The sequence below is a fragment of the Anguilla anguilla genome, chromosome 9 (assembly GCF_013347855.1).
Source record: "Anguilla anguilla isolate fAngAng1 chromosome 9, fAngAng1.pri, whole genome shotgun sequence".
Classification (NCBI taxonomy): domain Eukaryota; kingdom Metazoa; phylum Chordata; class Actinopteri; order Anguilliformes; family Anguillidae; genus Anguilla; species Anguilla anguilla.
Genome location: NC_049209.1, coordinates 30,772,593 through 30,795,781, shown reverse-complemented (window position 1 = coordinate 30,795,781; position 23,189 = coordinate 30,772,593). Strand labels below are relative to the sequence as shown.

The window sequence follows — 23,189 nt, the reverse complement described above, 5'->3', positions numbered from 1 at the left end:
CTCGCTGCACTGAGCAGCACATGACTGCATGAGATTCCTGGATACGCAAAGCCGGATGTTAATATTTCACCCCTAAGTGTGTTAGGCTGAACCGTAGAAAGTTCTTTAAGTCCTTTAAGAGTTTTCGGCCAGTGAAAACGCAGACATTAAAAAAAGGTGGTCAGTGAAAACACAGATATGTCTCAAAGTGAGGCTAATATTGAGGGCTTCCTGGAGCAGCCCCAGCTGGTTTCTCCTCACAGAGAAGCAGGTCTGCTACATGTAGTCTTATATAACAAAGTACACAAGAACATGGAATAGTTTTCTCCAAATAACATTCGGCTACCTGTGCTTGGCCATCCTGTCATGTGTCATACATATTGATAAACCGGGCCATCGCTAGTGGGATGAAAGTTGGTGACCAGTCTAGGGGCCCACAGCTTGGGGGGGCTCACAGCAAAAAAAAATTCTATTTGTTTTATTAAAAAAGGGGGGCCCAGAGTCTTAACCCCCTACAACCATATTCTTTCAGGGGGCCCAGAATTCCAAGCTACATGGAATTTACAGAAATTACAGAATGCCTGGTTAATAAACATGGTAAGCCAATTGTTTTTTCTTTTTTTAAATTTGCTGCAGCAGACATGCGCTGGTCCCCTACGTGCAGTGCCTGGTGGGTTCAGCGGAGCGCCAAGCTCGGACCTGAAGGCAGACCTGCTTGACCACATCCGAGAGGTGCTCAAGCACATGGCAAGGACCCTCCCAGTTGCTGTGCAGCTTAGCTTTGGTGACAGTTCCTTCATCTGGCTGGGGTTGGCCAGCTGGTGAGCCTGGTTGAGGCAGTCTTGGAGCTTGTGCTGGTATTCCAGGCCTGGTTGGGCTGGCAGTTCCAGGTCTGGGTACAGCCAAAGATGAAGCCCACTGGGAGGGGCCCAGCTTTCTCCTGAACAGGATGGTGGCTGGGGGTGCAGGCGGTAGCACCGCCCCTCACCTTGGCCAGGTCCATAACCATGCCCCTTTCTCACACAACACGCCCCAGGAAGCTAGCTTGCTGTCAGAACAGGTGACACTCGGCAGGGCTCAGGTGCGGGTTTGGCCACGAACAGATTCTGGAAACCATCCAGGAGAGCGTGTGGTTATTTGCTATCGCCTGTACTGAGACCCTCACCGCTCTATTGGAGTAGCTGCCGTATGGCCTCTGCCAACTCCGCCGACACTACACCTCCTTCTGGCTCTGGCTGCTGCTGACTGGCTAGCAATAGCTGATGCTGGCTGGCGGTAGGTGATGCTGGCGGGCTGATGCTGGCTGGCTGGCTGGCGGTAGGTGATGCCGGCTGGCTGGCGATAGCTGATGCTGGCTGGCTAGCAGTAGCTGATGCTGACTGGCTAGCGGTAGCTGATGCCTGCTGCTTAGCGGTAGCTGATGATGGTTGGCTAGCGGTAGCTGATGCTGGCTGGCTAGCGGTAGCTGATGCCTGCTGGCTAGTGGTAGCTGATGCTGGCTGGCTAGCGGAAGCTGATGCTGGTTGGCTAGCGGTAGCTGATGCTGGCTGGCTAGTGGTAGCTGATGTTGGCTGGCTGATGCTGGCTGGCTAGCGGTAGCTGATGCCTGCTGGTTAGCGGTAGCTGATGCTGGTTGGCTAGCGGTAGCTGATGCTGGTTGGCTAGCGGTAGCTGATGCCTGCTGGTTAGCTGTAGCTGATGCTGGTTGGCTAGCGGTAGCTGATGCTGGCTGGCTAGCGGTAGCTGATGCCTGCTGTTTAGCAGTAGCTTATGCTGGTTGGCTAGCGGTAGCTGATGCCTGCTGGCTGATCCGGCTGGCTAGCGGTAGCTGATGCTGGTTGGCTAGCGGTAGCTGATGCTGGCTGGCTAGTGGTAGCTGATGTTGGCTGGCTGATGCTGGCTGGCTAGCGGTAGTTGATGCCTGCTGGTTAGCGGTAGCTGATGCTGGTTGGCTAGTGGTAGCTGATGCTGGCTGGCTAGCGGTAGCTGGTGCCTGCTGGCTGATCCGGCTGGCTAGCGGTAGCTGATGCTGGCTGGCTGATGCTGGCTGGCTAGCGGTAGCTGATGCTGGTTGGCTGATGCTGGCTGGCTAGCGGTAGCTGATGCTGGCTGGCTAGTGGTAGCTGATGCCTGCTGGTTAGCAGTAGCTGATGCTGGTTGGCTAGCGATAGCTGATGCTGGTTGGCTGATGCTGGCTGGCTAGCGGTAGCTGATGCTGGTTGGCTAGCGGTAACTGATGCTGGCTGGCTGGCTGGCTGATGCTGGCTGGCTGGCTAGCGGTAGCTGATGCTGGCTGGCTGATTGCTTTTTGGGCTGGGGAAGATAGCCTGTAAGGCAGGGGGACCCTCTCCCTGTGTTCATGACTACCCTGGCCCAAGCCAAGGCGTTCAGTCCCATCATGTTATTATGGTTGCATCAGTAACGCCAATAAGTAATTAGTGTCTGTTCTTTGTTTTAGGCACATGAACAAATCATTGAATGAATGTTATAATTCTCAATATTCGGCTCCACTGTCCCAACCCCCAAATCAACTTTCCTGCAGAATTTTGATCAGAATCATAATATAAAGCAGCTAAAAATTCAAGCGTAACAGACAGGAGACAAGGGTGCCCAATTTTTCACAGTGACAGTGCTTGCCTATTTTTGTTTGTTTTTTTAACACCAGATATTTGTGCTTTAAAAAGAGATCTGATGGGACACGCGTGAATTATTATGACCTTGTAATGCATTCAACAGGCTCTGTGTTTTAGAAAGTCAGCAGCATCAGTAAGCTGTAAATATTGTCTCCAGGAGGGATGCCAGATGTCGTGTGGATCCCCTCTTTCCTCCCTGATCCAAAATGGTGGATCATATTTGCAGGCCGGTCCCATCTGACAAAGTTTCAGTTTAGGAAAGTGCAGACTACTACTGCATCCTCTGAAATGGGCATGGCCAAATGTTACTTCTTTTCATTCTGCAGTTGAGCAGCTGAGCTGGTGTTGCTGTATTGTGGTGTAGTGGTTAGGGAACTGGAACTGGGACCAGTTGATTGAAGACTTAAATTTCCAACGTGGGTTCAAAAATAACTGCCAATGTGCAGTTGAATAGATCGATAGTACAACGTTTGGCCTTTGACAAGACCTTTTGCCATCTAATAAGCACACAAGGGCATATTGATAACTGATAATAACTCAGCACTATGCACTTGAAACAAGAAGGCGGTTTGCTTTGAGATACTGTAGCATCTATTTGTTTTGATAAGTACATGAACATCACTCTAACATCATCCATATCTATAGCCATATCCATTAAGGCATTATGATGCTGATGGTGTGCAATCTTCTGCTGAAATACCTGAACCTCCAGGATATAATCCTGCTATTAATTTCACGTTGCAGATAGAGAGATAGCAAATACCCTCCTCTACTGAGAGGCTGCAACATGAAAGTCTCCTATTTCAAATGTTCAAATTGGCCATTGAATTAAACATGTGAATCGAGCCAAATAAATGGAGATTAGAGTCATGCACGGGATGTAATTTATATGATAATAAGGCACATACATTTCACTGCATTGTGTGTGCTTTTCTCCAGTGCATACCCTCTGGCTTGTGCAGGGAAATTTATCTTCACAAATGAAAAATGTCACAATGGATTCCTCTTATCAATGCACACTGCACAAAAGTCAACACAAGACCTAAACCGACTATGTGTGTTGGCATGTATAATTCCAATGGCACAGTGTGCATTGAAAGCTAGGTGATAACTCAGTCGTTTCTTCTTCATTGTTGTTTTTGATCATGCATGTTTTCTGGGTACCCTATGGGGCTTGGCTTAGATCCATAGCCAGTCCTTTGATTGTTCATTAATCCAGGAGAATTTATGCAGTATTGTGATCAGTCCTGGCAGCAATACCCTCTCTGTACAGTATCAGCATGCACTACTGAACAAATGTCTTCATGCGATGCAGCCAGGACCAACCGCGCGCTCAGTTCCAAACGGCCAGCTGAAATCAAAGCTAGTCCTCTGGCAGAGAGATCCAGGGACTGTGCGTGTGCTCCAGGTGTAGGTTCATGGTCTCAGCAAACTGCTGTCATGTACACTTGTGGCATATTTTCTAAGGGAAAAACTTCAGTAAACATGTGGGTGAGGGTGTGTATGTGTGTGTGTCTGTGTACGTGTGTGTGCGTGTGCGTGCGTGTGTGCGTGTGTGCGTGTGTGTGTGCCAGCAAAATAAATGACCCTAGTCGTCTGGATCTCAGCATCAAAGGATTGAACATGGGCATGGCCAAAATTGCACTGTTTACAAAGTGGATCCTTTTTTTTTTTACTCTAATGCCAACAGGATGTGGTGTTTTTTCATTGTGAAGAAAACCCTTTAATGCAAAGGCACCAAGAACACACACCTCATGCAACCATCCAGATGAGTTTGGTTAGTTCTAACCTTCAAGAAAAACACCAAGACTCCTGAGACTGTCATAACCAATAGGGCTGGGCATATGTATGTATGCATGTCACAATATACACCATTGTGATACTGTTGAGGTGCATACACTCAATGTAATTATTTTGTGTCCTGTTTCAGGACATAAAAGAAACTAGAACCAGACTTAGACACTGCTGACTCCATGTGCTGTCAATCAGTCAATCAATCAATCAATCAATTAACCAGTTAGTCAATCAAGTGTATTTTAGCACACATCAGTGAGCCATCGCCATCTTCCAGCCAGCTGGTCCACGTGAGTGACAGTTTACTCTGTAGTCCTACTCAGCCCTGCAGACTGGTCTCAGTTTACAGTGGTGTACTTTATCATGCAATCGGGCAAACCTGCGTGCGGTTATGGAAAGTAACAGCACTGTCAGGGCCACATCTTCCATCTGGAATAGTGCGGTTTGGGCCTAATCCCTCTGTCCCTCCCACGGGCCTTCCACACTAACATGTGACGCCAAACGGCAGGGGAAACGGGTCATGCTTTTATCCGTGAAGGAGCCGAGCCGTGGTGCAGTTATCTGGACGCCATAATCAACCGCCATTTCATGACCATTTCCATCAGGGTAAATTTTCAGTAGGATGTAAAATGCCGTGCCAGCAAGGTGGGGTAAAGTCATTGTGTACCTTGAGAGACTGTCCTGGTTGCAGCAGTGTGGTAATGATTCTCAACAGTTGTAGGGGGTTAAGACTCTCCACTGTCACGACTAAGAAATAAATAAAATATTCATGAAGCACTTCAACATATGGAACACACTCTCATTTTCATTTCCCAGACTTGTTTGAAGTCGTTCATGACTTTGGTATTTGATTTAATTTTGGTTTGTAACTATTCAGCACCCCCTGCTGGTGGGATGAAGATGTTGAAGCTCATTTTCAGAAGGTCAAAAGCCACCTGTTGCAACAGAAGGAGGCCAACGAGGGTTGTATCTGTTTCTGATTTCCATGCCAGCTACTGGCCTAAATTACTTAATCAGCCCTAACATCTACGCCATCTGACATTTTTGCTACATTTCTTCATAAGCCTTTGACTGTTTTTGTGTCCCTATATGAAATGGTTTACTGTGATCTAATCTAAGCGTGAACCAGTGTTGGTGTATACAGCCAATTAGCTCATTTTAGCTCATTTAGCCATGGTAATTGTTGGAAACAAAAACCTGCATACACACCGGTCCTTCCTTGACCGGGATTGCCCACCCCTACTCCTTTGTTTTTAGCGTTTTTATGGCACTGAGTTGTGAAGCACTGCGGAGGATTAAGTCTGGTCTGTGCTACATAGTCAAGTTCAGGCATCGCTGAGCATAAATTGTGAATGTCCTTGGTTTTCACTTCACCACACATTTACCATTTCCTTAGCTTTTGCTAACAACAAGAACAAAGCTGATTCCAATGACACATCATCACAGACCCCTGACTGAACCAAATGCAGACTGATGTCATCACAATTATTCAACGGACAGACCATCCCAAAAATGCAATGGTGGTTACAATGGTGTTGCAGCAGTAACAGACTAGTGTGTGCATTTTATGATTAAATTTAATTTTAAAAAATAAATTTGAATACTGTTCAGGAAGAAAACATAAATTAATAACTTGATCAAAAAGACATTCTCCCATACTTACCAATGATGCCAACTCAAGTAATTTTCAACGCCATGGTTCTATTCCCTCCAAATTCAAGAACCTATAAACATGCATATTAATTATAACCAGTTTTGCAGAATATGAAGCAGTTAAAAAATGAGCTGAATATCTGTCTCAGGAACAGCTCTTTATATCCAAATGTTACCACCAGCAGTTTTAGTACAAAGTGGATTCTGATCCAGGATTCCGTTTCATAGCACATCATTATAGCTATTTTAAATATAATGTATTGCTAATTAGAAATTGTGGACAAGACGCCTTTCAAGAGTCCAAATGTTCAAGAACCTCAGTCAAAATGTAGTCATTTTCAAGTTCTGTTATTTATTTATTAATATTTGATAACTTGCATGGAAGGTGAGAATCCTATTCCAAGTACAAATTGAAACAGGTCGCAACTGTTCAGCCAGGGGCATAGAGTCCCCTAGTGGCCAGTCAATGACATTACGAGATGTGTTAGGTTTTTAATTTTTTTAATTTAAAAAAGAAATGCTGAGGTTTCTCAATTGGCTGATTGTTTTTACTGAATATGTTAAAAAATTTAAATAACTGAATTTGTAGAATATGTTCAATAGCTTGAACTTTTTTATCAGGAAAGCTGACAACGCTAACAACTTAGCTGAGTCAAGCACCTTATTACCGACTCAAAGCTTTGTCGATTTCCCATTGAAGCCTACAACTGCAATTTCCATGAAAGCATTTACCTTTTTATTATTATTATTATTATTATACAGCCTACTTTTAAGCAGACATGATTTACTGCTACACTTCACATTCAAATCAATGTATCTTGGCTTTGTTTGCAGGAACTTGCCATCAAGCACATTTGGTACAACCATTCGTTCATATTATTGTTTAACGTACTGCATAGTGAATAAGTGTAATGTGACTTTTCATTTTGATGACATCTAGAAGTACGAGAGATTTAAGTAAAGAATAAAGAATCCGACGAGGATGGGATTCGAACCCACGCGTGCAGAGCACAATGGATTAGCAGTCCATCGCCTTAACCACTCGGCCACCTCGTCATATGCCGCCATGATATAGCAAAATGACTAAAATGCTGATGCAGAACAAAAACAAAAACGAAATCTTTTCATAATTATAAGATTATTTCGTCTAATGCTTTTAGATTTCATTACGTAAGGAGGTAGGTCTGTTTGACATATCTGTTTCACGGACTTAAGCCTACTCGTTGAACGTCTACCTGAAAAACAAAAGACGCGATTTAGAATTACCCACAGTATATTACTGATTTGTTTGTGCTATTTGCTGTAGCTTCAATACGACATTTACCAGAAACCAGGTGAAAGAAAAGTAGGCTCGGGGTACAGGCAAAGTGTTGATACAGGATTCCAAATAACCACGGAACGTTTTGGCAAACTGCACACTTTTTAAGGTTTTGTCTAGAAAGTCCTTTTTAATTTCATACTCATTAATATATCTAACGTAAACATGGGCTCACGGATCCCCAGGAGAGCATATCAGCATAAATTATTTATTTATCTGAGTTCAAAACCACAAAATAAAAACGAATTTCGTGGAGAAAACTGAAGAAGTGTGGAAAATAGTCTACCTGGGCGCTCTTGATCTCGGTGTTATGACCGATTTCCAAAATCTATTGCGTGGTTTCACTTCAGGACAATAGTGTCCACTACACGGTTAGTGCGGTGATATTATAAGCATTCAGACGTTCTCTCAGACAGTTTATCGGTTAATCGGTATTTGTTAACCAGTTTTTCCCGTAGGTCTTGCGTATGCACAGGCCGTGATCACGCCCAACTAAAGATGAATAGGCTTATTGGTTTTCAAATGTAAAATGTTTATTTATTTATTCTCACTTTTGAGCCATGGGCTGGTATGCCATGACCACGAGAGGATGCCATCACAATTTCAAAATATTGTCACCACAGCTCAATGCCCTCCTGACCTGGGTCTGTCTGAGCGTATGTTTAATATATGACCAGAGCTGGATGAATCCTGTTCCTTACACTCCTGTTCCTGGTGTGTAACTGGCCTTACAGCTGCATTTTTAGCCTGGTTATCTTATCAGCTTCCATCCTGCTGCATCTTTGCAGTGGTTCTACTGGAAATATCAGGTCAGAAACAGCTACTGGAACATAAAATAACCTATGTTTTGAGAGCAGGCCATTCAGCCCAACAATGCTCGCCATTTTCCTGACTAAATTAGTGCTCTGATTACCTACAGACTAGATAGTATCTAACACCGTATCATGCCTAGTCTTGAAAATCCTCTACTACGTGACCTGGCAGGCATTATTGAGTGGTAGCGTTCATTGGCATTAGTCTTTCGCAGTCTTGCTCCTGAATCCTGAAACTCAGTAAGACTCTGGCAATAAAGTTCTTAATCGCTTCAAAATTTTGATTGGAGCGGCCAAGTAGGGAGTATGGGTACTTGTGTTATGGTTTTAGTGTTTTTATCTCCAACATTTGTCAACATTCATGCAGCCTACACAGGGAGTGGTAACTGTTATACCTCCTATCCACATCCCTCCAAAAAATTCAACTTGGCCAAGGCCACTGGGCCCACACCCACTCAGAAAGGGCAAGAACCAACGGCAGAGGGATAGAGCCTGACCAGTCCCACAGTGTTAGTCTGGCACAGTAATGCATCTTACTGTGTTACACACCTAACACTGCACACTGGTGTTACAGACCTCAATGTGTTACGCACACCGCAGCTGAAATACTCCGCAAAGCATACATTTTCTTCAAGCTGAAAGGAAAATGTTGAATTAAACATTAGACTGCTATTGTTGTAGAGAATAGATTCCGTTGGTACATCCGTTGGCCTCTGAAAGTTGCTAATGATGAACTGACAGGACAGGTCAAGCAGGCAGTGTGACAGGTTGTGTTGTGGTTCAGAGTGCTGAGTGTGGGTGGGTTTGTTATCGCCACAGGATCAGTCTGGGGTGGCTTGAGCGTGTGCACCAGGCTCTGTCATCTCTTTCAGATTTACATCAACTGTATGTATGAGGGACTAGACAGAGAGCGTGGGAGGTTTTGTAATGATTTTCACATTTTTTACAGTATCTCCAACAGGTGTCAACACACCGCCTACTCTGGGAGTGGTCATCTGCTGTACTCTTATCAACACCCCTCTAAAAAAAAATCTACTTAGCCCAGCCTCAGGGGGCTATGTGGAATTTTTGGAAGCACTGTGTGGCCAACAGCAGTGGCGTGTTATTGCTTCGTATTGGGTGCAGGACAGCTTCCCCCCCCCCCCCCCAATGTGACCCAATATGTGTGTTGTGGGGTCCCACAGCGAAAACTGTATACCCTTCAAAAACAAAGCCTACAATTCTGACTTACGGAGGTTTGACAAAATAGCAGATGTGAATTCTGAGGAAAGCTATTATCACTCGCACATGAAAATCAAAGTAAACTGACACACCCTGATGTTCCATAAATTAGGCCTCTGCCAAGAACAGGGTGTGATTTATCGGCATGCTAAATAAACCTGTTCTGTGACAAAATGTCTGTCCCATTCTTTACGCATGATTTGTTTTCAAATGTTTTTTGTTTTTTTCTTCACAAGATGTTTATCATGGTCTACGCATGTTGTTTTCTGTCATCACCTTGTCTGTGGTTGAAAAACCTCCATTCACTGGATAAACTTTAGATTCTATTGATTAATAAACGCATTCAGTAAACAAATTTAGTTTAAAACTAAACTAAAATGATAGGATTACGCAAACACACAAATGCATTGCACAATGGTGCCCTATTCTAGTTTACCTGGAGCAGACAAAAAAGTGACACAGAGTGACTTTTTTGTCAAATTATAAAAGTATGTGATTATTTTATGAATATGACAGAGGGACATGTTCATAATTTATATGTGTGAGGTACTCATTCACATATGACCATTTGTGCAAGAATGCTGTGTTAGAATTTTTATTTGAGGGAATTATGTGTGGTGCAGAAGCAGATCTTTAGTGAAAAATTCTGCATATTCAAGTGAATAAGGTTTCATCTTCAGCAACTGATGTTGATCGTGAACATTCATCGACAGAGTTATGGCTGAGTAGTGTAAAAACAAGCCTCACCAGTTTAATGGAATTATAAACTTTATTAACCATATTTGCCCAAATCTATAATAAGGCCACATAAATTACGACAGATATTAGTATAAAAATAGAATATTTTTATATTACTGAGATTATTAAAATGACATTCTATAAATACAGTGTACTGTGTCCAAATTTGGACAGTGACACAATTTTTGTTGTTTAGGCTTGGTACTCCAGCACACTGGATTTGAAATAAAACAATGATTAAAGTGCAGACTGTCATCATTAATTTGAGGGTATATATACTTTCTAAGCATCCAAGGCTTGCATAGTTTTACACCTGAGAACAATATTTCCGAATAAGCCGCCATTGGCCATGACTGTGAATTAGAGTGCAGTTTATGACATTGTCATAAATGAATGTATTACTGTAAATTACACTGAAGGATATGGATAGGTGCTCGCCTTGCTGCGTAGTGTGTACATAGGACCCAGAAATGTATACATGGGTTGCATGAGAAGTGTAGGCTGAGCCCCACAGGCTTAATATTTCTAGGGGCTGGTTGGGATTACATCGGCCAGTATGCTTTCCACCCACAGTGGCCCGCGGTGGTCAGTGTAGAGGATTATGATTTGAATTGTCTGTCTGACGTTAATGGAATGCTATATTTGACGGCGGGGGGGTGTGGGGGGGGGGCGATGGGGGGGGGGTATGAGCGGAGCCTGACGCCGCTCTCACGGGGGGAGCCGGACGGCGGGGGGGAGGGGGAGATGGGGGGGGGGGGGTATGAGCAGAGCCTGACGCCGCTCTCACGGGGGGAGCCGGGACATGGCCTGGTCCAGGACAGACAGGATCTCGGCCCCGTGGAGCAGGCAGGAGGACGGGTCCAGTGGTGCATTCACCTCACACTCCCACCGACTCAGCACCGGCAGCGCCGAGCCACACCTCAGCAACACTGCGCAGGGGAACAGGGGGAGTGAGCGCTCTGTGTGTGTGTGTGTGTTTCAGTGAGATAGAGTGTGTGTGTGTGTGTGTGTGTGTGTGTGTGAGTGAGTGTGAGTATGAGTGAGTGTGTGCTTCTGTGAGATAGAGTGTGTGTGTGTGTGTGTGTTTCTGTGAGATAGAGTGTATGTGTGTGTGTGTGTGTTAGTGTGTGTGTGTGTGTGAGAGAGAGAGAGTGTTTGTGTGTGTATGTGTGTGTGAATGAGACAGATAGAATGGACATGTGCATGTGTGTGTGTGTGTGATGTAGAGGGGGACTCACCAGTTCTGTGTGGGTCTCTGATCGGATGCTGCTGGTTTCTGATATTAATGGAGAAATCAGTGTGTCCTGGGGCCCATGGCACAGGCCCACAGCGACACACAGATCCATCTAAGAGAGAAAGGAGGGAGGGACAGGGGAGTTAAGGGCTCTAGAGGTGTCATGTTTCTCTTTCATATTTATACTGGTCCTGACAAGTGACTTAAATCACAGAGCCAATGCAAATCTATCATTCAAAGTCTAAATAGCAGAAAGTTTCTTGTCATGGGATCTGATTTTTTAAAGAGTTCAGTATAAAAGCCTGCCTCATTTGTATGTGGTAATTATTGTTCAGCTAACGCATGGTTACTATCTGTGCATCTGAAGCAAATTTCACACACTCATGCAAATTTTTCAACATTCATTTCAACATTTTTGGTTCCAACTACTATTTAAATTTAGATTTTTGTGTTCAGAAGTATTGTTTCTGTTAAAATAGCTTACTAGGATAATAAAATTGTAATACTGTAACAGCATGAGCATAACATGTTTAGTGTGCGTAGATTTTAAAAGGTGTTTTGTTTAGTTAGGGCTGCACTGATAAACAATATCTCAAAAACTGAAGTGCTCCTCTGAGAGCATGCTTTACCTGGGCTCCACCAACAGGGGGTGCAGTTTGTGTTGTAGGACGAGTCTGCGTTTTTCAGCGTCTTCAAAGAAGGGGCTGTATGCTGCGAGGGCCACATGGGAGGGCAACACTGTGGGGCAAGTGGCAGTTATTGTGTTGTCAGTGATGTCTCATTGTCACTTCACTACTTTTATATCCAGAGGTAAGGTTAAAACATTATGTTGGAGTTGGACAAGCGAGATAACATTAAATTAGTCCCATTCCAGTAGCATCAGGTACAGTAAGACTACACGTGCTCCTTCACCACTCAGATCATTTTGCTCTTTGGTGCATCTGAGGGAATTCTTACACAACTCAGTACCTGTGGGTATGGTCCAGGTGAGAGGTGCATATTTTCCCTGTATCTCTTCTGTGGCTGCCACCAGCCCTGCCCTGACCTCTGTCTGCAGCCACGCCCTGAATCACCTCTGAAATACACAGAGCGAGACACAGGAGCATGTACGGTCAGCAAAATGAGTGTGCTAATTCACCTAATGTGTATTGTTCATACCTATTAGTGTGTGTGTGTGTGTGTGTGCACTTACCCATGTTCTGTCATTAGTGTGTGTGCCTGGTTGGAGTTGCCAGAGGAGTAGTAGTTAGGTGGGCTTTGCGAGCTCATGTGGGGTGTCAGACGTGCCCACATGTGGTTGAGGTGTGAGAGGGGGGAGGCATGGCTCTTAATCTCCAGGTTTGGGAAGGAGAGGGGGAAGGGATGGAGGAGTTCCTGCCCTTCATGCTCAACTCCCTCCATGTCTGAAAGGGGAGAGAGGAGGAAGTCTTCTCCATCCATTGGGATATATGGAGCCAGAGTCTCCAGGTCCTGCTCACAGAGATTATACAGAACAGAGAGGTAGATGCAGGAAGTGGGAAAGGGAGAGAGAGAAAATGAAGGGCAGGGGAGGGAGTGAAAGCTCATTAAGATTAGAGGTAGTGATTGAATTTAGTTTGAACATGACAGTGAAAATGGTCATAGTCATGAAATCTATATGCATCAGTCAGTGATAGAACATGTGGAACCCGGACTGCTTTGACTACATTTCTCCTGTAGGGGCCAGTGAGGTGCACCTGTGGGGGGAAGAGAGCCCTCAATGTTCCACGCAAGTAGTATGGCATGACCTCTGACCTCTGACTCGTGTCCGATAAGAATATGAAGAGGGCTCTCTTCACAGAAACTCATGAACTGGTCCAACTCACAGAACTAGACTGACTGGTCCAATTAAAGAACCGCACTGATAGGTCTGGTTTGCATAACCTCGTCTTCCTGTCTAATTCGCAGAACTACACCACTCCAGAATCATGTTGACCAGTCCAGGTCAAAGAACCAGACTGTTTCTCTACACTTTCTATTCTGGCTCACAGCTCCCAGTTCTGACACCAGTAGTGGTAAACAAAGCCCCATGTATTCATTGTTAGAGACCAACCTTAGCTTTGTGTGTTGCTTCGCCATATGATTGGACCCTTTCTGCAAGATTTAAATTCACTCAATTCACATGACAAAATTTAACATCTCCACAATATGATTCAGTGTGATTCTTGCCTATCAGAGTAGGAGTCCATCTGTGGCCTCACAGATCAAACTAAACACCTGTTCAAAGCTACTTTCCTGCCCAAGATTCACCTGTTGCACTGGTATAAGAATTCAAGGTGGCAGTGGTGAGCTACTACAACTGAATCATTGGAGGTAAGCACCAAGTGTTTGAGAAAGACACATGAAATGTATAAAACAGTGTCTCACATGACATGTCGTGAAGTTATCCTTCTCTGGTATGTCATTGAGATGGCCTTCATATTCTCTGGTCCATGTGCTTCCTCCTGAAACACGGAGAGAGATTTCATCCCCTGTTAGAATCCCACACGGGTCATTATGTACCCAATCAACTCCAGAAAAGGTAGTGTTTGGTTTGCTCTGCCCTGAAAGTCTAGATCCTTATGATCCTAGTCAGGTGATCAGATTTTCTTCATCTGAGTTTACCTTTGCATGGCTTTAAAGATTTTGCATGGCTTTAAAGTTTTTTGGAGAGGAAGAACATAATTTTTTTATTAATTTGATTTTTTTTTTTATTTAATTTGAATTTGACTAATTTCAAGAATAAAAAGTTAAAGCGCAAGTGCTGCCTTATTACTCAGGTGACCCAACCTGGACTCTCACTGTCTCTGGGATCAGCTGCTTTTTGGCTGAGCTCGTCCAGTAGGATGGCACCCGGGAGGAGGAGGGGCGAGACAGGGGCAGGACTTGAGGCCAAGGGCTTTAGGAGACGTTCCATCTGCTCCAGGGAGAACATAACCCCCGACTGCTCCACTTCACTGTGAGGGACGGAAGGCAAGAGGGAGTGAGAGTTAGAGGAGGATGAAGAGACATTGAGAGAGATGAGGGGACAGAGGGAGGGATGGAGAGAAATGGAGGAAGGGAGGAAGGATAAGATACCAAGAGTGGGCTTATTTACTGATGTGTTGAGATGAGCTGGGATCATAGCTACTTCCTGGGCAGTTGTAAAATAGCATTAATATGCCACAAATATACAAAACTGCTTAGCCAGCTCAGGGTTGGTGTAACTAAGATGTTCAATGTAAAGTGTTCTTTATTATACATGGCAGCAGTAGTTTGTAATTAACTCACAGGCACACCCCCTGCCCCAAACCAATATCACAAATACAGTTGGTACATCGTGTGGTGCTGGTCACTGGAAAAGTAGATCGCAAGCCAAAGGAAATGTGTACACCCCTGCTCTAAAGCATATGTCAATCCACTGACTATGTTTTACTGACTATGATTACTTACTCTTAAAGCTGGAAGGCTGGAAAAATCAATGTGCATCATTTTCATCAATTTCTCACATCATGTTTTGTGTTTACAGTCTTTTTAAGAATCGTTCACATTCATGTTGTGGAAGAAAAAGCAGGATATTTTCTTTGACATGCAGTAGAGTAAAAGTCCCCGAAAATACAAATAATGCCGCTGGAGCAAATATGCTGTCAAAACAATCAAGATTGTTTGCACTACCATCTCACTATGTGTTCTTTGGAAATTACTTAATCATTCCATGGAAAAAGCCGAGGGAGAGGCAGGGTAATTACAAGGTGATGTTACCACGTCACCATTTGTTCTTTGAAATCTGCTCACACTGCTTGGCTATTCCACAGAAACAGCAACCACCACTGTGTGTGGCAAGGGAACTATGTAAACAATTTCAAACCCATTGTTACTCTATTGGCACTGATGGTAACAAATGCTAATCTACAGTTCTAACTGTACAACAATTATTTACCTATGCCATGGGAACACCTGTATGCCACTGTATAACAGCGGGTGATTACATCCGAAATAGCAACCAACAAACAAAAGGCTAGGATATTATACCTTTATTCTACCCTCATGCAGTACAATACAATTACTGGCATCCACTAACTTTACTTTTACATTACCTAACAATTACCAGACATTACAACACCCTTACTGGAGACAACAACACTTTCTTTATTACTTAGTAATTACTGTCTTTATTACTTCGTAATTACTCATCATTAAAAAAGTGACTGGCGATGATAGCTTTTTTTTACTTTCATGTGACCGAGTAATTAGCAGTCATTAGTCTATGATTACCCGTAAATACTTATTATTTACCAGTAATTACTGAGCAAGTAACGTGGCCTATGATTTAAAGAGTTACCCCACACCATTTTTACTTCCGTTGGTTCAGATATTCACTACATCCTGCTATCAGTTTTATCAGTTTTTGGTTTACCCAGAATTCTTCTCACCTCAGAATGTAGTTGATGCAGATGACGCTCTGTAGTTGCCCGGTACGGCTGTTGTACACCACCGTGGCAACAGTCTCCACCCACACGTACCCCCCGTGTTTCACGAGCAGACGGTACTTTCCTGTGGATGTCTGGCCCTTGGAGAACACTGTGCCAGGAGACAGAAGAAAAGCAATACAATCCCATTGCAACACAAAGACATTTTCTGATAAACAAATCAACATTATTTATTAGACCAGGGAGGAACCAACGGAAAATCTCTTTCACATTTAAAGTTACAATCTGAAGAATGTTGCTGTGAATGTTACAATTGGGTGGCCAGTCTGTTGAAGCCAGTTTGTAAATTATGCCAAGAACTTTTAGTATATGCTATGTGAAATTTAACCACTATAGTTCAGGAGCTTGGTTTAATGTGGAATCGTGTAATTTCCTACAGCAGTGTCCCCATCACGCACTGGCATGTCGCTTTTAGATTTGATCTATATCTTGTTGTCCAGAGTTTTATTTGAGGGCCAAGGTAACACATGCCAGCAACCACAGTTAAATAGCTGTGCATTTTTATGCAGTTAAATATCTTGCACAAGGACAGAATAGTATCATATTCCCTTACCTTAAACTGAGCCCATTTGGACCCTGGCTCTATTAGGTTATATTGGGGCTTGATGCGGTTTCAGTTTCAGTGTTTCAGTGATGGATGGGTGAAGATGTGGAGGCTGTAGGCAGAGAGGAGCAGTGCTGGCACTTACGGCTCAGATGGGCCTTGTGGACATGCTGGCAGTCAGAGGCGTGGTAGTACTGATACACAGAGTGACCCAACAGATCTGTCTCTGTGTATCCAGTCAGCTGGAAGACCCTGAAAGGAACCCAGCACCAGTGGTCAGAGAGGGAGGAGGGAGGAAGCTACACACTGTACAGGCTAATTACACTGTCCAGCCCAATCAATACACTGTGCAGCCCAATTAATACACATTGTGCAGGCTAATTACACTGTGCAGCCCAATTAATACACAGTGCACAGGCTAATTACTCTGTGCAGCCCAATTAATACACACTGTACTGGCTAATTACACTGTGCAACCCAATTAATACACACTGTATTGGCTAATTACACTGTTCTGACCAGTTAATACACACTGTACTGATTAATTACACTGTTCAGACCACTTAATACACACTGTACTGGCTAATTACACTGTGCAACCTAATTAATACACACTGCACAGGCTAATTACACTGTGCAACCCAATTAATACACACTGTACAGGCTAATTACACTGTTCTGACCAGTTAATACACACTGTACTGGCTAATTACACTGTGCAACCTAATTAATACACACTGCACAGGCTAATTACACTATGCATCCCAATTAATACACACTGTACAGGCTATTTACACTGTGCAGACCAGAATCTGCACTGTGGGGCTCAAGTACATTACCTGGGCTGGCAGTATGTGAATCTCATATCAGGGCTGTGTTTGCTCAGGAAGGCACTGCAGTTCAAGTTGGTATCATAGGCACCAGACATGGGCACAGGCAGAGACTGGCACAGTAGCACCAGACAGACTGAGCCAGCGGGCACAGAAAGCTTCCTCACACCTGTACAGTGCACCACCTGGGCCCAGAGAAGGAGAGGAGGATGAGATGCAGAGGGGAAGAGAGAGGTTGGACAAAAGAAGAAGGGAGAGGGGAATGGAGAGAGAGAGAGAAAGGGAAAGAGTAGGAACAAATGAGGAGAGAGGGGGTAGGGAGAGATTTACAGACAGGGAGAAAGAACAGAGGTGAGATATGAGGAAAGAGAGAGGTAAAATAAGAGGAAGGAAGAAAAAAAGAAAATATAAGTGGATTAGGGTGTGGGACAAAGAGGGATAATGAAAATAAGAAATGTGGGTATAAAGAGAGAGATTATAAAATAAATTAACAGATCGGTAAATAAGTGGAAAATAGAATTAACATAGAGTGTTAAATGGGTAAAGTGATCTTTTTCACTTTTCTGGGGATAAGAAAATGACATCCTCTACCACTGTACACTACACTATCAGACACATTTTCATGAGGTTGTGTTGCCCTGTGCTAAAGTGTCAGCTCTCCTTCACTTACCTTCCAGGTGCTGGATTTCAGGTTGACATTTCTTCTCTGGGGGGTCAAAGTGCACCTCATCCGGAAGAAAAGGTCACACTTCTGACATTCTTCCACACCTAATAGGTCAGAGATTTCAGTCAAAGTCAATCACAGGGACTTTCACGTTCAAAGTCAATCACACAGATATAGTCGGCACTGACCCAGTATTCAGATATGTGCTATTTATTCTAATGTACCATTTTCTACATTTCAAAACTATATCTTCAAACAAATAAAAAAATAAAAAATCTAATATATTCATACATGATGCCAATTACTAAATGTAATATCAGGTTATTGTACCTGATTTGCTGGACAGGATTTCACGAGCCTCTTGCTGGTCACATGGGTGCATGAAGTCATACAAACACTGCCCAATCAGATCCACCTATCCAACAGCACGAAGGTACTCATTACCCTTATCAAGAGAACATTAAAAGCTCTGATCTTTCATGCACATCCATTAACCCTCACAGCAAAATCTAAGTGCATACCTGTTTGATGCCTGTGTGCATGCTTATAGCCTCTGTGGTGTAGATGACTTGCCCATCCCTGGACAACAGCAGCAAAAAGCCTTCGAGGGCGGAGTCCAGCACCATCTCCACACAAGACGTCACGTCAGGCTCATACCCTGAGATCACAGCACCCCTGTCAGCCCAAGAACACAGCAAGACCCCCACCACACTACTGCTCACAGCCCAAAACACACTCAAATTCAGTGTCTTGTTTATTTCCATTTTTAGGGAAGAGGGAAAATAAGCTCTGAGGCCTATGTGACTCTGTGCTGCGGTAAGTGAAACTAGTGAGGGTTCCTATGTGTAGCTCAGTCCATAGTGGGACACAGTCAGCTGCACCACTCCACAGGGCTATGAGAGTCGGGTACACAAGCAATGCACCGTGTGGGAATCAAAGCAGGAACCGTCTGCTACACCCCACTGAAGCCCAAAAACCTGTGTGTGCTCTGTGTCATTTTTCTGTTTTTACTTTACCTCACTCGGTGAATGAATGCGATGTGTGTTGTGTGCTTACACATTGTGTGCTCCTCTTGTAATGAACTGCATGCTGTACTATGTATTGTGCTGTGTTGTATTCTGTGCAGCACTGTACTAGTTACTACACTTTGCTGTGTCATGTGGTGCTGTGTTTTACTGTACTGTGCTGTGCTCAGCTGGGTTGTGTTGCGATGTGTTGGGTTGTGTTGCACTGTGCTTTGTTTGCTGTGCTGTGCTGTGTTGTCTTCTGTTCAGATCTGTGTTGGTTAGCGCGCTGTGCTGTGCTGTGCTGTGCTGTGTTGTGTTGTGTTGCAGTGTACCGTGCTGTGCTGTATGCTGACCTTGTCCAGCATTGCTGCTCTGCAGAGTAACAGGGCGTGTCCCCTCCAGTGTGCAGTGAGGAGCGTTCACTGCGCAGTCAGGTGCGTCCAGCAGGGCCCGCAGACGCAGGTAGCTGAGCGTGAGCCTGATGACGGAGGCCTTGTCCAGATGAGCCACCACGGGCTGCGGCAGGGGGAGCCCCCTCAACAGCTCCCCAAACAACCCACACTCCCTCTCCCGCCTGCCACGCGCTGCTACCCGAGAACGAGCCTTCCGCCACTCAGAGCACACCCTGCAAAACACGGTACACACACACACACACACACATTACCTATACGTGCATGTGAGCATGCACAAAACAGAACATTACACACACACACACATTACCTATACGTGCATGTGAGCATGCACAAAACAGAACATTACACACACACACACATTACCTATACGTGCATGTGAGCATGCACAAAACAGAACATTACACACACACACACACGTTACTTATACGCGCATGTGAGCATGCACAAAACAGAACATTACACACACACACACGTTACCTATACGCGCATGTGAGCATGCACAAAACAGAACATTACACACACACACACGTTACCTATACGCGCATGTGAGCATGCACAAAACAGAACATTACACACACACACACGTTACCTATACGTGCATGTGAGCATGCACAAAACAGAACATTACACACACACACACGTTACCTATACGCGCATGTGAGCATGCACAAAACAGAACATTACACACACACACACACACACGTTACTCATGCGCACAAGCACGCACAAAACAGAACATTACACACACACACACACACACACGTTACTCATGCGCATGTGAGCACGCACAAAACAGAACATTACACACACACACACACACACATTACTCATGCGCATGTGAGCACGCACAAAACAGAACATCACACACACACACGTTACCCATGCACGCGCGTGAGCACAGACCCAAACAGAACATTACACGCACATGTGTGAGCATGCACAAAACAGAACATTTCACACATGCATGCCATCACTATTTGTGTGTTTACGTGGTTAAGGGGGTTACAGATTGTATGTGATGGCTGTATATTTCTGAGGAAGGGACTCAGCCATTTGGCAGGAGTTTGGGAATATAAACCCCGGAAGGTTTAGTCAGCGTGGGGTGAGAATGACAACAAAGCACACAGTTAAAGGGGTAACATCACTTTGTAAAACTGGTATACCCCTCCCTTTCATGAATGCGTTTGTAAGTTAGATATAAAATATCTGTTATATTTCCTCAGAATCCATCGTGTTCCTCTCCATGTTAGTCTCAGTTTGTCGTACTGGTGTTGTAATAAACACAGTTTCACCGCAGTTCCTGAATGTGGCTTTGACCCTTTGAACATGTTCCGCTAACACACCTATAAACAAGAACAAACTCTGAAATAAGATATGACTCTTTGTTTTTTTGGGGCCAAGAGTACTCAGAGAAGTTTCCTGGAAGTTTTCAGAGGTAAAGAGAAAGAGTCAAATTGCGGGACAAGTTGCTGTGTAATCACCAGCTATCAGTCCCCACAGCAGATGGTATCGAGGTTCTGGGGGAACTCAAGTGCGTCAGCTGCTGGTGGAGCGAGGGGTACAACACCCTGCCCTCTCAGCAGCAGAGCGTCACTACGTCTTATCAGCCGCACCCCGCAATGCCTGTGCACAGAGATACAGCTCAGATGCAGTCCAAGCCTAACACAAGCAGAGGACCCAAGCCTTATACCGCTAAAACAAGCACAGGAACAAAGCCTTATACCGCTAACACAAGCAGAGGACCCAAGCCTTATACCGCTAACACATGCAGAGGACCCAAGCCTTATACCGCTAACACAAACACTGGAGCTACACCTTATACTGCAAACACAAGCAGAGGATTCAAGCCTTTTAGCACTAATACATGCAGAGGAATCAAGTCTTATACTGGTAACACAAGCACAGGAGCTAACCCTTATACCGCCAATGCATGCAGAGGATCCAAGCCTTATACCGCTAACACAAGCAGAGGATCCAAGCCTTATACCGCTAACACAAGCAGAGGATCCAAGCCTTATACCGCTAACACAAGCAGAGGACCCAAGCCTTATACCACTAACACCAAATTCTTTTCCCACTCATACATGCAGAGGAACCAAGCCTTATACCGCTAAAACAAGCACAGGAACAAAGCCTTATACCGCTAACACAAGCAGAGGACCCAAGCCTTATACCACTAACACAAGCAGAGGAACCAAGCCTTATACCGCTAAAACAAGCACAGGAACAAAGCCTTATACCGCTAACACAAGCAGAGGACCCAAGCCTTATACCGCTAACACAAGCAGAGGAATCAAGCCTTATACTGCTAAAACAAGCACAGGAACAAAGCCTTATACCGCTAACACAAGCAGAGGACCCAAGCCTTATACCGCTAACACAAGCAATGGAACTAACCCTTATACTACTAACACAAGCAGAGGACCCAAGCCTTATACCGCTAACACAAGCAGAGGACCCAAGCCTTATACTACTAACACAAGCAGAGGATCTAAGCTGCATGCTGCCGATACACATAAACTGTTATCACATCCACAGGAAGCCAGCCTCATGTGCTAACACAGGCATGGGAACCAAAATTCACACAGCTACAGCAAAGGACTGCAGTGCACAAGGGCATACTGCAGTACTCAGGGATGTACTGCAGCACTGGATGTATCGACTGATCCTCTATTATATTCATAACTGTAAAAATAATAATAAAAACTTGATCCAGGGACCTGGGCTGAAACAGTATGAGCCTGTTTAATTCTCTAAATCCATGTGAAAACCTGGATCTTTACAAGGCTGGCCGTGAGTTCTGTGTATGGGCACCAATATGCATGGACTCTTTATTTATGAATAAAATGTTAGGATGAGTTGAGCTTAGGTGAGCAATGTTTAACATGTATTGCACATTAGGATGCATCCTTGGTAAAAAAATAAATAAATAAAAATAAATAAATTGAAAAAGAGTAATTCTGAGAGTGTTTCCCAATGATCTGCAAATTGACTCAGCTTTTTACTTAAAAATGACAAGAGTTTATTTTTCTTCAAAACACTCTCAGTTGCATTTTTAAAAATATTTCAATATTTGACTGTCAAGTACACATTCATGGAAATTATCAGCATATACGACCATTTTAAAAAAATCTTAACTTCATTTATTATCATTTATTCTTCCTATAGTAACTCATAAAAGTGCCGTTGTTATGGCATTGACTCAAAGTAAAATTGAACGTGATGTATGGGATGGTATTCTGAATTTTACATTCCAGGGCTCCCTTGAAAAAGCGATTTTTAATCTCAATAGGACCTTCCCTGGTTAAATAAAGGTTTAAATAAATAAATAAATTCCACTTCAAACATTCCACCATTCAACTTTCTTGAGCAGAGCCACACCAACTTAAGAAATCACAAATAATTAATTTAAATTTAAAAAGTACATACCACATGCATTTAAAGAATAAATAATGTTTTGTATTTTCATTGTAATATATCATAAATATAATGTTTTGTTTTGAATGAGATGCATATAAAAAATATGTACTATGTGTAACGCAACACTAAACTTTTCAGCTCTTTCCTTTCAAACACGGATCATTTTCATCACATCTGTCTGCTCCTACATCTCTCCTCTCTTCAAAACTGTCTTACCTTTTTTTCTTCACTCCATTCATTCTCTCCTTCATTTGCCTCAGTGACTCAGTGCACAGGCCGTACACAGGGAAGTGGAAATGCAGAACAGAGCGATTAATAAAGTTTTTAGAAATGAAGAGAGAACTGGCAGGACACACACGGCAGCAGGAGCGTTTCCATGGGGATGTCAGTGTGCGTTTCCCCCCTGGTCTTCAAAGTGGCTGTTCTAATATACCTCCTCAGATGGAAGACCAGGGACCTGTCA

The 23,189-nt window shown here is 43.9% G+C and overlaps 2 protein-coding genes, 1 long non-coding RNA gene and 1 other non-coding gene across 5 annotated transcripts; all 4 read right to left on the bottom strand.

The window, feature by feature from the left end:
- Nucleotides 1–3,180: 3,180 nt before the first annotated feature.
- Nucleotides 3,181–7,942, bottom strand: LOC118235774. The gene is made up of 3 exons (XR_004766917.1): nt 7,664–7,942; nt 6,070–6,130; nt 3,181–5,153 (listed from the first exon to the last, which is right to left on the bottom strand). It is a non-coding gene; the product is annotated as an uncharacterized LOC118235774 (long non-coding RNA).
- Nucleotides 7,034–7,115, bottom strand: trnas-gcu. The gene has a single exon. It is a non-coding gene; the product is annotated as a tRNA-Ser (tRNA).
- Nucleotides 7,943–10,891: 2,949 nt separating the features above from the next.
- hif1al2 (hypoxia inducible factor 1 subunit alpha, like 2) lies at nt 10,892–23,179 on the bottom strand. 2 transcript variants are annotated; one of them, XM_035433537.1, is made up of 15 exons: nt 22,943–23,179; nt 19,247–19,518; nt 18,408–18,544; nt 18,217–18,301; nt 17,893–17,990; nt 17,232–17,407; nt 16,538–16,644; nt 15,792–15,939; nt 14,170–14,336; nt 13,768–13,844; nt 12,575–12,852; nt 12,352–12,457; nt 12,012–12,120; nt 11,387–11,494; nt 10,892–11,077 (listed from the first exon to the last, which is right to left on the bottom strand). In XM_035433537.1, the coding sequence occupies exons 1-15, from the start codon at nt 22,975–22,977 to the stop codon at nt 10,932–10,934; spliced, it is 2,049 nt and encodes a 682-aa protein (XP_035289428.1). In that variant the 5' UTR covers nt 22,978–23,179; the 3' UTR covers nt 10,892–10,931. The 2 variants fall into 2 exon arrangements, with proteins under 2 accessions (XP_035289428.1, XP_035289429.1); XM_035433538.1 differs by having other exon boundaries at nt 14,182–14,336.
- LOC118235772 (fibropellin-3-like) lies at nt 20,227–21,927 on the bottom strand. The gene is made up of 2 exons (XM_035433546.1): nt 21,474–21,927; nt 20,227–21,352 (listed from the first exon to the last, which is right to left on the bottom strand). The coding sequence occupies exons 1-2, from the start codon at nt 21,821–21,823 to the stop codon at nt 20,794–20,796; spliced, it is 909 nt and encodes a 302-aa protein (XP_035289437.1). The 5' UTR covers nt 21,824–21,927; the 3' UTR covers nt 20,227–20,793.
- Nucleotides 23,180–23,189: the final 10 nt, after the last annotated feature.

Bases quoted from the DNA above. Each gene is read 5' to 3' on its own strand.
- LOC118235772 (XM_035433546.1), bottom strand. From the start codon at position 21,823: ATGTGTATCGGCAGCATGCAGCTTAGATCCTCTGCTTGTGTTAGTAGT. The intron at 21,353-21,473 runs GCTTGGGTCCTC...TAGTGGTATAAG, and splicing joins GCTTGTGTTAGTGGTATAAG to GCTTGGGTCCTCTGCTTGTG.
- hif1al2 (XM_035433537.1), bottom strand. From the start codon at position 22,977: ATGAAGGAGAGAATGAATGGAGTGAAGAAAAAAAG. The intron at 18,545-19,246 runs GTCAGCATACAG...CTGTGATCTCAG, and splicing joins GAGCAGCAATGCTGGACAAG to GGTATGAGCCTGACGTGACG. The intron at 17,408-17,892 runs GTAAGTGAAGGA...CTCTGGGCCCAG, and splicing joins TGAAATCCAGCACCTGGAAG to GTGGTGCACTGTACAGGTGT.